This window comes from Oncorhynchus keta, chromosome 20 (assembly GCF_023373465.1).
Source record: "Oncorhynchus keta strain PuntledgeMale-10-30-2019 chromosome 20, Oket_V2, whole genome shotgun sequence".
Taxonomy (NCBI): domain Eukaryota; kingdom Metazoa; phylum Chordata; class Actinopteri; order Salmoniformes; family Salmonidae; genus Oncorhynchus; species Oncorhynchus keta.
In genome coordinates, this window is record NC_068440.1 from 35859066 (window position 1) to 35872003 (window position 12938).

The window sequence follows — 12938 nt, forward strand, 5'->3', positions numbered from 1 at the left end:
TCAGTTGGGAGTTCCATCTAAAGATACATCAACACAATAACTTTGCATGAAGAATATTTGCTGAAAATAGTATTTATTGACTTGAAATTGGAGAGAAAAAGTTGACGCTTTAGATTGAACAAGTGCCTGTACACAGAAAAATACTACTTAACAAAAATACATTGCTTTTGCAATTAACAGTTTTCCCCCCAATCCTTGGGTATAGTGTCATTATACTACTAAGAAATAACAAACAAAAAAAGTGCCTTTTTTCTCTCAAAACAGTGGACAAAAAGAACAATTCAACCAACTCCGCTATTCTGCTGCTCCATCCTCAGGTGCTGGTTCATACTGCAGAAGCTGTAAAACAAGGTAGAGAAAAGTCTGGTATTTGCAATGTACCGGGATTAAATATTTTTGGGGTATTTAGGAGTGGTTTCCCCGGATACAGATTAAGCCTAGTTCTGGGCTAAAAAAAAACAAGATCATTGGAGAATCTAAACTTAATCTGGGTCCAGGAAACAAAGCCTTGAATTTAGGAAAAAAATTCAATTCTCTCTGACCCTGTTTCTGAGGTCTTTGTTTTCCTCCATGAGCAGATCCCACTTCTGCTGTAGCTCAGTTAGCTCCAGACGGAGGGCCTCCGTGTCTCCTGGCTCAGCACCAGCCACACCAAGGTGATGCTTTAGAAAGCTGGGGTTAGGTGAAGGCTAGTCTAAACTTGTTGTTGTTGATGATAGCTACCTTGAACAAGAAGTGATTGAGATGGAGGGAGAGGAGAGCTGCTGGTGCATAGAATGGAAAGTGGTGTAAATCAGGGTTTGAACCCATATCACCAGAGCACCACCACTCCGGCCAGCCACTGTACACCATAAACTCTTTTAAAAAAGTCCCAGTGCAGTCAAAAATGTGATTTTCCTGTGTTTTATATATTTCCACACTATGAGATTGGCATAATGCTGTGAAATGAGAATAATGATAATGCCCTTTTAGTGTAAGAGCTGTTTGAAAAGGCCACCTGAGATTTCAGCCTGTTTTGGTGGGGTGGAGTTTTGGCCTGCCTGGTGACATCACCAGGCGGTAAATTAGCTAATAGACCAATAAGAAAAAGAGCCTTTAAAAAGACATCACATGAACAACTACAATTTTAGACGAGGCTACTGTAACGTACACAAAGTCTACGCTTGATCGCTTTGCACACAGGGGGAGGCAGTATTCATCAGATTTCAGGCAAAGTATTCTCTCTGCCCAACACTACGAGTGACTAGCTGAATCAGCAAGCAACATCTGCACCAACGGGATCAGTTGAGACGGTGGTCATGGTTGTCATCATATTGGAATATGAATCAAACCAAGACAAAAAGGATACTCCAAAGCATTGTTAGGTTTATCTGGCTCCTCGTACAGGGCGACCAACACTGCAAACAGCAATACAATTGTTATGGATATTGGTTGTGATATGCGAGTCAAAAGTTTTGTTATAGACCAGGGGTGTCAAACAGGTCTGGCCCCTGGGGGCCACATTCGTTCTTCAACAAGGTCCCATAGGGCCTCACTGAATACGCGTTATACATCCTCACCGTGAAAAATAGCACAGAAAAACGAGTAATCATCGACGTTTTGTATTCGATGCTCCCAGACTGTCTAGTTTTCATTTCGGTGATTATAGCAAGCTGAACGAAGTCAAGAAACGGTATGAATTTAGGTGTATTAAAATGTATACACTGTTTCAATTTGTTTTTTGGTGTATTTTTGTCCTGGGCGATAGGTAGCCTCGCGGTTAAAGGGAAAGCATTTTTAATGTCTACTTCATTGTCTTTTTTTTACTACAAAACATAGAACTACGCTATTTTCACTTATGTTAATGTTGAGGTGGTGCTGGAGATTATGAATGAGAAATACATGTTTTTTCAATTATATCAACTAATTTATAGACAATTAGTATTGCCTACTAATGATTGGTCCAAAAATCACCCGATACACACCGATGATGTCATTGTAAACACTTAATCTACCATTTTCACATATGTTGATGTTGGGGTGGTGCTGGAGTACCTATGACGTTGAACATTTTTTAAGTTTCCCTTTAAGAGCATTTTGGCCAGTAACCAAATGGCCACTGGTTCGAATCCCTGAGCCGACAAATCTGGCGATGTGCCTTGGAGCAAGGCACTTAACCCTAATTGCTCCTGTAAGTTGATCTGGATAAGATGTTATGCTAAATGACTAAAATGTAAATCTAAAATGTTAAAGTGTATTGAGTTATTTTGTAACACAAAATTCACGTGCGGCCCATATTGGACACCCTTTGCCTATGTTTGACACCCCTGCTATAGACTATGCAAGTGGTTAGGATTTGGAATCAAAATGATGAACATTTATTCACAAAATCAAAGTATACCGCATGAGAAACTTTAGACTTTATGCATATTAAAAGAAACGTTGCCAGTAATGTTCTTCAATTTCTGAAAGAGGCCTACCATTGGTGAGACTGTCAAGAACTCCAGCTTTTTCTAGATACCTTCGAAATTGTTCTCTCTTGGACTCTGAAGCCTGTGAAATCAACAATGATGAGAAGAAGCAAAAGCATAGGCTATTTAAAGCTGTAGCTAGATAACTCTACTTCAGTTTCTTTTGAAAGTTTCCAGGCAGGTAAGCAGAATACAAAAAATATATATATATATATATATATATATATATATATATATATATATATGCCTGATTGACCATAAACTTTGAAAACAAATAGTTTAACTAGCACAACCACACAGCTGATTCCAATAAAGGAGAGCTAACCTAGATACAAAGTAATCAATGAATGCAGTTAGTTAGCTAACTTAGTTTACAAAGTAACACGTGAAAACATAGGACATGAAAGAAATATCTTAAAACCACTGTTCATTGAAGAACAGTTTCGTATACTTACTCTGTAATGGGCCATTATTGCGAACAGATATGTAGCGTTAGGATGATTAAAGGTTTGTAAACTAGCTAGCTAATCAACGCAACAGCCGACAAGACCCAGAGCCCGACTGCAAACAAAGCAATTTCTCCCACAGTGGTGCGGTTGCTACAACGACAAAAAACAAAACAATTATCTGAACTGTGAATTATGGGATAAAATGTCAATGATTGATGATGTTCTAATATGAAGATGGACTTTTCTATACGCTGTCGGTTACTTCACTATTTGCTATTCAATAAATGAAACTGAGCTACTTGTGTAAAAGGAAAACCCCCCTAGCTATATATTTGGCGCCATCTCATGGCCATGTAGTGAAACAGCGTTTGCCTGGAGCACCAATGAGATTGAGGGAACGGGGAAAATACAGCTCATGGCGGAAATGAGACGAAACAGACAAATTGACGCTCGTCACAGCCACAAAGTTTTTTTTATTTTTTTAAATAATCCTAAATCGAAAAAAATGTATGAAAACAAAAATGTGCTTTTAGGTCTTAATTTAATTTTAGGCATAATGTTAGTAGTGTGATTAGGGTTAGTGCTAAACAGCGCCCTATCCCCTATATCGGGTGGGCAATTCCAGTCCTCGAGGTCCTGATTGGTGTCACAGTTTTTCAACCCAGCCTCAGACAACACACCTGACTCTAATAATCACCTCATCGTGATCTTCAGTTTAGAATGCAATTTGATTAATCAGCTGTGTTTGTTAGGGATGGAGAAACAATATGACACCAATCAGGCCCTCGGAGACTGGAGTTGTCCACCCCTGCCCTATATAGTGAACTACTTTTGACCAGGCCCTGGTCCAGTCAAAAAAGTAACAAAGACAAACCCCTCGAAGCAGAGGAGTCACCTATTTTGAATGACATAAACATCTGAAACTGTAGGCTGTATAGCCTTCTCAATGTTTGCCATGGGTAGTGCAACATCTAACTGTCCTAATAGTCTCACTTGAGCATCAATGACACGATCAAAGCCCCCGTACCCCTGAAGATCATCTCATAGTCCACTTGACCAGGCACCAGGCAAACCCCAGATTTGGAAATTGACGAAAGAGCTACTGGAGATGTCAACATTGTAGATTTTGTTGGTGCTCTCCAAGAACAGGGTCTCGTTTGGCGACATCTTGTGGAATACAACCTGGATAGTGGAGCACAATAGACAAAGCAAATTTATGCTTGATCCGAAAATGTGGTCGGAGGCTTCGTGTCGCGGGTGTGACGCAATTGCGAATCTGCCAGAGACACGCAGTGGCCAAATCAAGCTCTGTATATCATGGCCTCTTACGTTCTGTGGAGGGCACCGTACAGCTTCGCATTGACATGATTGGTTGACGGTAGGTGGGGGCGGTAAATCCTGCAAGGCTATACCAGCTGTGTATCTGCGAGGTGTTGACAAGAGAGCAAATGCCAATCAATATCCGAGTGGGTTCGTTCGCTATATAACGCAACATTCTTTATGACAAAACCATCAGAAGAGTTTAAATAAAAATGGAAACCCATTTCACTTGTATTTTTTTTGTGCATATTTTATCATATTTGCATGAAAATCTGTCATTAATTCGATGGAAACCTAGATAAAAATTAAGTTTCCATCCACAGTTTTTATGCGAGTAAAGACATACCATATAAAAAATGACAGCGTGTGATGGATGACAGTAATGGAAACAGGAAGTTACGATACAATTTTACAAATGTCAACAGATCATTTTTTTCAGTGAACATGGTGGGATCTTTTTGTGTCGGTAAGATTAATTATGCCAGTGGAAATGCCTTTATGCGCAAATATTGATAAAATAATCATAATATTGAAGTAAATCTACCCCTACCTGTACTGTATCTTGGCTAGAGAACACGTGCCAAGTCCAAAGTGGGCACATTTGCTTTTTAACACAGTTTTTGTGACGAAACTATTAATAGAGTTGAAAATGCGATGGAAACAAATTAAACTTAAGATTATTATTCCGTATGTGAAAACTTAAGTGAAAAGGTACATTTTGTGTGCACTATGTCATCACTCACAGATTTTTATCTACAGAAAGTCAATTTGGTGGGAACACACCACTGGTGGGAAACGGTCAATATTTTCTTAATGCAGATTTTAGAATATTCACATGAAAATCTGTCACCATTCAGAAACCTAGCTAGTGTTACTCTACCCGTGACTTTGTCTCAACATTGGTGACCTTACTCTATGTACAGTTGAAGTCAGAAGTTTACATACACCTTAGCCAAATACATTTAAACTCAGTTTTTCACAATTCCTGACATTTAATCTTAGTAAAAATTCCCTGTCTTGGGTCAGTTAGGATCACCACTTTATTTTAAGAATGTGAAATGTCAGAATAATAGTAGAGAGAATGATTTATTTCAGCTTTTATTTCTTTCATCACATTCCCAGTGGGTCAGAAGATTACATACACTCAATTAGTATTTGGTAGCATTGCCTTTAAATTGTTTAACTTGGGTCAAACATTTCGGGTAGCCTTCCACAAGCTTCCCACAATAAGTTGGGTGAATTTTGGCCCATTCCTCCTGACAGAGCTGGTGTAACTGAGTCAAGTTTGTTGGCCTCCTTGCTCACACACTCTTTTTCAGTTCTGCCCACAAATGTTCTATGGGATTGAGGTCAGGGCTTTGTGATGGCCACTCCAATACCTTGACTTTGTTGTCCTTAAGCCATTTTACTACAAATTTGGAACTATGCTTGGGGTCATTGTCCATTTGGAAGACCCATTTGCAACCAAGCTTTAACTTCCTGACTGATGTCTTGAGATGTTGCTTCAATATATCCACGTAATTTTCTTCCCTCATGATGCCATCTATTTTGTGAAGTGCACCAGTCCCTCCTGCAGCAAAGCACCCACACAATAGGATACTGCCATCCGTGTGCTTCACGGTTGGGGTGGTGTTCTTTTTTTTCATCAGACCAGACGATATTTCTCCAAAAAGTATGATTTTTGTCCCCATGTGCAGTTGTAAACCGTAGTCTGGCTTTTTTATTGCGGTTTTGGAGCAGTGGCTTCTTCCAATATAGGACTCATTTTACTGTGGATGGAGATACTTTTGTACCTGTTTCCTCGAGCATCTTCACAAGGTCCTTTGCTGTTGTTCTGGGATTGATTTGCACTTTTTGCACCAAAGTACCTTAATCTCTAGGAGACAGAAAGCATCTCCTTCCTGAGTGGTATGACGGCTGCGTGATCCCATGGTGTTTATATTTGCGTAGTATTGTTTGCCCAGATGAACGTGGTACCTTCAGGTGTTTGGAAATTGCTCCCAAGGATGAACCAGACTTGTGGAGGTCTACAATTTTGTTTCTGAGGTCTTGGCTAATTTCTTTTGATTTTCCTATGATGTCAAGCAAAGAGGCACTGAGTTTGAAGGTAGGCATTGAAATACATCCACAGGTACACCTCCAATTGACTCACATGATGTCAATTAGCCTATCAGAAGCTTCTAAAGCCATGACATTATATTCTGGAATTTTCCAAGCTGTTTAAAGACACAGTAAACTTAGTGTATGTAATCTTCTGACCCACTGGAATTGTGACATAGTGAATTATAAATGAAATAATCTGTCTGTAAACAATTGTTGGAAAAATGACTTGTGTCATGCACAAATTAGATGTCCTAACCGACTTTCCAAAACTATAGTTTCCTAAAAAGAAATTTGTGGAGTGGTTGAAAAACTAGTTTTAATGACTCCAACCTAAGTATATGTAAACTTCCGACTTCGACTGTACATGTATGTGTAACCGATGTGAAATGGCTAGCTAGTTAGCGGTGGTACACGCTAATAGCGTTTCAATCGTTGACGTCACTCGCTCTTAGACCTTGAAGTAGTGGTTCCCCTTGCTCTACAAGGGCCGCGTCTTTTGTGAAGCGATGGGCAACGATGCTTCGTGGGTGTCAGTTGTCTTTGTGTGCAGAGGGTCCCTGGTTCAAGCTCGGGTAGGGGCGAAAGTTATACTGTTACATATGGGACTCCCGAGTGGCGCAGCAGTCTAAGGCACTGCATCTCAGTGCTTGAGGCGTCACTACAGACACCCTGGTTCGACTCCAGGCTGTATCACAACCGGCTGTGATTGGAAGTCCAATAGGGCGGGGTGTAGGCCGTCATTGTAAATAAGAATGTGTTCTAAACTGTCTTGTCTGGTTAAATGTTAGATTTCAAAAAGCTTACTTTTAAGATGTTCAAAATTAATGAGCCATGTGTTGTTGTCCCTCAGGTAGATCTTCTGATGTTGGGAATGATTAGGTCAGGTGGTTGATATCAACCATAGAGGATGTTTCATTATTCCATTGCATAATGTGACTCCCCCCCCATTATTTAAATAATTGAAGCATTATAGAACCCCCCTGAGGCGTATCCACAAGGTTTTTAACAGTACAGGGTAAACTATCAAGATAACTAGGTTGAAATATGTATGTGACACAACGTCTCGTTAATACTCCACATGTGCTCTTCCATTTTGTCATGCCTAATGAGTAGTGGCAGGATGGAGCCACAACGTATTGAACGTAGATCTCTAATCAACCCCAGACCTGCAGTTTGGAGTAGTGGAAAATGGAAGGTATATATCTTGCTTGCTAGAGTTTCTCAGGGACCAGCAGTTTCTTGTGACCGCAGAGAATGTAATCTGGTGAGTAAATTGGTAAGGAACCCTAATTGAGTCTGAATGAATGACAACACAACGTTTTTCACCTTTATTTAACCAGGTAAGCTTGTTGAGAACAAGTTCTCATTTGCAATTGCGACTTGGCCAAGATAAAGCATAGCAGTTCGACACATACAACAACACAGAGTTACACATGGAATGAACAAAACATAGTCAATAATACAGTAGAAAAAAAATAAACAAAGTCTATATAAAGTGAGTGCAAATTAGGTCAAATAAGGGAGTTAAGGCAATAAATAGGCCATGGAATGGTAGATGTGCAAGTAGAGATACTGTGGTGCAAAAGGAGCAAAATAAATAAATACAGTATGGGAATGAGGTAGATGGGCTATGAACAGGTGCAGTGATCTGTGAGCTGCTCTGACAGCTGGTTCTTAAAGCTAGTGAGGGAGATGGGAATCTCCAGCTTCAGTGATTTTTGCAGTTCGTTCCAGTCAGTAGCAGCAGAGAACTGGAAGGAAAGGCGACCAAAGGAGGAATTGGCTTTGGGGGTGACCAGTGAGATATACCTGCTGGAGCGCGTGCTACGAGTGGGTGCTGCTATGGTGACCAGCGAGCTGAGATAGGGTGGGGCTTTACCTAGCAGAGACTTGTAGATAACCTGTAGCCAATGGGTTTGGCGACGAGTATGAAGCGAGGGCCAGCCAACGAGAGCATATAGGTCGCAGTGGTGAGTAGTGTATGGGGCTTTGGTGGCAAAACAGATGGCACTGTGATAGACTACATCCAGTTTGCTGAGTAGAGTGTTGGAGGCTATTTTATAGATGACATCGCCGAAGTCAAGGATCGGTAGGGTGGTCAGTTTTACGAGGGTATGTTTGGCAGCATGTGTGAAGGAAGCTTTGTTGCGAAAAGTGAAGCCAATTCTAGATTTCAGTTTTGGTTTGGAGATGCTTAATGTGAGTCTGGAAGGAGAGTTTACAATCTAGCCAGACACCTAGGTATTTGTAGTTATCCACGTATTCTAAGTCAGAGCCGTCCAGAGTAGTGATGCTGGATGGGCGGGCAGGTGCGGGCAATGATCGGTTGAATAGCATGCATTTAGTTTTATTTGCGTTTTGAGCAGTTGGAGGAGGAAGGAGAGTTGTATGGCATTGAAGCTCGTCTGGAGGTTAGTTAACACAGTGTCCAAAGAAGGAAGTATAAATCAAATTGATTTATAAAGCCCTTCGTACATCAGCTGATATCTCAAAGTGCTGTACAGAAACCCAGCCTAAAACCCCAAACAGCAAGCAATGCAGGTGTAGAAGCACGGTGGCTAGGAAAAACTCCCTAGAAAGGCCAAAACCTAGGAAGAAACCTAGAGAGGAACCAGGCGATGTGGGGTGGCTAGTGCTCTTCTAGCTGTGCCGGGTGGAGATTATAACAGAACATGGCCAAGATGTTCAAATGTTCATAAATGACCAGCATGGTCGTATAATAATAAGGCAGAACAGTTGAAACTGGAGCAGCACCACGGTCAGGTGGACTGGGGACAGCAAGGAGTCATCATGTCAGGTAGTCCTGGGGTATGGTCCTAGGGCTCAGGTCCTCCGAGAGAGAGAAAGAAAGAGAGAATTAGAGAGAGCATATGTGGGGTGGCCAGTCCTCTTCTGGCTGTGTCGGGTGGAGATTATAACAGAATGGTGTCGTCTGTGTAGAGGTCGATCAGAGAATCACCAGCAGCAAGAGCGACATCATTGAAAGTAAAGCCTTATGGTAGTTCACTGCTTCAGTTTTTACCCAATCAGCTTCATATCAATTAATATTAGTGCGACATACAGCCTGGTCCCAGATCTGTTTGTGCTCTTGGCAACTCCATTGGTCATGGTCAAGCAAAACATGACATGTCAATTGAGAGTTGACACGATAGTAAAGACTGGCACTCATTCACTCAGGCTAACATAAAGCAGGGACGAAGAGATGAGTGGTCTGTGATCTAGAAGTAGCCTATACAGGAGCCTATGGAGTTCTGTTCGTGTTTGACTTTTTCACATTCAAGTCAAAAGCAGCTTCTACAGTGACAACATTGACATGTTGGCTAAAGAAACACGTTTCAAGTTAACGAAAAGCTCAGTAAAGTTTTGTATGTCTGTGCAATTTGCATTTACTTATGGAAGCCCGATTGACTATAGGATATACATAAGGTTATCCTTGAAAGTTGAGGAGGACCTGATGCAAAGAGCACATTGGATTCAAATGATATGTTTAGGCAATCTGTATCTCATAATAATGACTTATTATCTCATAATAATGACTTACTGTCTCATAATGATGACTTACTGTCTCATAATGATGACTTACTGTCTCATAATGATGACTTACTGTCTCATAATGATGACTTACTGTCTCATAATGATGACTTACTGTCTCATAATGATGACTTACTGTCTCATAATGATGACTTACTGTCTCATAATGATGACTTACTGTCTCATAATGATGACTTACTGTCTCATAATAATGACTTACTGTCTCATAATGATGACTTACTGTCTCATAATGATGACTTACTGTCTCATAATAATGACTTACTGTCTCATAATGATGACTTACTGTCTCATAATGATGACTTACTGTCTCATAATAATGACTTACTGTCTCATAATGATGACTTACTGTCTAATGATGACTTACTGTCTCATAATAATGACTTACTGTCTCATAATGATGACTTACTGTCTCATAATGATGACTTACTGTCTCATAATGATGACTTACTGTCTCATAATGATGACTTACTGTCTCATAGTGATGAGTTTCCTGTTACCTATGCTTCAGCAGTAAAGCGAGGAGGGCCTTTTTTTGGGCAGGATTTTACGGCTTTGATTGATGCTGCTGCGCACGGGGAGGTAGCAGGCTCATTATGCATTTCATAGTAGTTGAAGTAGAGGAGGGTGCGCTACTTCTTCCTCGGAGGAGTGTGATCTTGACTGGCCATCATTTGGAGTCAATTCAGCTGCCGGAGAAAAACTGCAAGCCACAGATTGGTGACTGAAACCAAGGGACTACATTTCGCAAAGTTCTCTGACACGCAAAGAGCTGGTGGTAAGATATTTGGCATTTGTGAACGTGTTAATAACGAATAATAACACACTTAGTCGATATTATCAGTATTTGATTTAAAACGTGAATTGCCTTATTTCGTTTTAATTTTACTAGACTAAATGTCAACTTTCAGGCAAAGATAGCACCTAGATAATGCAGTGTCAGTCATGCGAATCGACTCACTGTTCATCCGTTGATATTTATCAGATAACATATTTGGTATATGTTAACTACTTTCATAAATTGGGAAAGGTAACCTGTGTGTTTTTATCAAGAGAACAGAGCGTGGCAAAGCGTGGCTTTGTAGGTCAAGAAATCTGGACACACAAAGATAGCCTATCTATCACAGCTGTAACGAGACACCTGTCTGACTGTGAGTCAGTAACTAAGGAGGAAAAATACTCCTGAGCTGAGTCTCGACATCCGTTGTTACGTTGAATTTAGGTTGACAATCTGTATCCCTTAAAAACTAAAAACGTCCCCACCGTTGACCCCGCAGAGAGTAGTGTTGGTGTGATACCAAACCAGTGATATGAATGTGGGTTGAAAACGAAGCAGATGCAGTGCTCTTTAGGAGGAACATTTTATTGGGTGTTGTTTTAAACAAGACACAGGCAGAACATGTGACATATTTCTCTCATAGCCTCTCTCTTTCTCTCTCTCTCTCTCTCTCTCTCTCTCTCTCTCTCTCTCTCTCTCTCTCTCTCTCTCTCTCTCTCTCTCTCTCTCTCTCTCTCTCTCTCTCTCTCTCTCTCTCTCTCTCTCTCTCTCTCTCTCAATTCATTTCAGTGGGCTTTATTGGCATGGTAAACATATGTTTACATTGCCAAAGCAAGTAAAATGGATAAACAAAAGTGAAAAACAGTTTCTCTCTCTCTAACATATTCTCTCTCGGCCTCATGTGCGCTCTCTCTCTCTAACTCTCTCACTCTCTCTCTATTTAGTCGTGATGCTATCTCAATTCAATTCGAAGAGCTTTATTGGCATGGGAAACCTATTTCACTTGCCAAAGCAAGTGGAATAGATAATAAACAAAAGTGAAATAAGCAATAAAATTAACAGTAAACATTACACTCACAAAAGTTAAAAAAGAATAAAGACATTTCAAGTGTCACATTATGTCTATATACAGTGTTGTAACGATGTGCAAATAGTTCAAGTGCAAAAGATAAAATAAATATGGATTGTATTTACAAGTGTTAGTTATTCACTGGTTGTCCTTTTCTTGTGTCAACAGGTCACAAACCTCTCTCTCCATTACATTTTTTTTCTCTCAGCCAACAAATGGTTAAATGTCCTCTTTATCTCTCTTTAAACTTTATTTCCTGTATAGACCGTGTCCTGACTAGTATAGGTGTCAGACTTCCGCCGAAGTCGGCTCCTCTCCTTGATCAGACGGCGTTCGGCGGTCGACGTCACCGGTCTTCTAGCCATCGCCGCTCCACTTTTCATTGTTCCATTTGTTTTGTCTTGTTTCCCCGCACACCTGGTTTACATTCCCTAATTCCCTAACTACATATATATTCCCTCTGTCCCCCCCCCATGTCTTTGTGTGGAATTGTTTTGTTACGTGTTTTGTGTGACGCGCCAGGCTGGTTTTTCCCCGGGTACCGTGTTTAACCCGAAGTATGTTTAATTGTTAAACATTTGCATCATTGTGACTGTTGTCGTGCTTTTCATTTTGCCTTTGGCTGGAGGTTTTTTGACGCAGTTGCGTCCGTCGTCCGTCTGTTGTTGCTTCTGCCAAATAAAGTGTGCACCTGATCACAACTCTCTGCTCTCCTGCACCTGACTTCTATACCAGTAGATCACAACTCTCTGCTCTCCTGCACCTGACTTCTATACCAGTAGATCACAACTCTCTGCTCTCCTGCACCTGACTTCTATACCAGTAGATCACACCTCTCTGCTCTACTGCACCTGACTTCTACACCAGTAGATCACAACTCTCTGCTCTCCTGCACCTGACTTCTACACCAGTAGAGCACAACTCTCTGCTCTCCTGCACCTGACTTCTATACCAGTAGCGCACAACCTGACAATAGGGGAGTCCTTGTCCTGTTGCACATATTCCTAGGGCTCTAAACTGGATAGATTGGATAGACAGATCATCAACTTGATTCGATCCACAGGCCACCAGTTGGGGAACCCTAATTTACTGGATCGTTCAAACTAAGAGCTTGATTGACCGTGTCCTGACTAGTATAGGGGAGACATTGTCTAATAGGAAGAATACAATAGTTTTGTTTTCTACTGTTTTACTTTTGTGTGATTTGCCAGCCTTATCAG

The 12938-nt window shown here is 40.8% G+C and overlaps 2 protein-coding genes across 2 annotated transcripts in view; one reads left to right on the plus strand and one right to left on the minus strand.

Annotated features, from left to right (window-relative positions):
- Positions 1–56: 56 nt before the first annotated feature.
- On the minus strand, positions 57–3234 carry LOC118377638 (c-Myc-binding protein-like). The gene is made up of 5 exons (XM_035764582.2): positions 2906–3234; positions 2460–2532; positions 1349–1397; positions 543–672; positions 57–339 (listed from the first exon to the last, which is right to left on the minus strand). Exons 1-5 carry the CDS (start codon positions 2918–2920, stop codon positions 295–297), a joined length of 312 nt encoding a protein of 103 aa, XP_035620475.1. The 5' UTR covers positions 2921–3234; the 3' UTR covers positions 57–294.
- A 7228-nt stretch (positions 3235–10462) lies between these two features.
- LOC118380681 (four and a half LIM domains protein 3-like) overlaps positions 10463–12938 on the plus strand; it is a 29100-nt gene continuing 26624 nt past the window's right edge. Inside the window, exon 1 of the mRNA XM_052472745.1 lies at positions 10463–10649. The gene's annotated coding sequence lies outside the window, so the exon portion shown is untranslated. The remainder of the gene's footprint in view (positions 10650–12938) is intronic.

What these genes read in the sequence shown, in the direction of transcription:
- LOC118377638 (XM_035764582.2), bottom strand. An exon ending in AAACCTAACAATGCTTTGGA is followed by an intron (nt 673 to 1,348) that starts GTATCCTTTTTG and finishes ACCTAACCCCAG; the next exon opens with CTTTCTAAAGCATCACCTTG. An exon ending in ACAAAGACCTCAGAAACAGG is followed by an intron (nt 340 to 542) that starts GTCAGAGAGAAT and finishes CTTGTTTTACAG; the next exon opens with CTTCTGCAGTATGAACCAGC.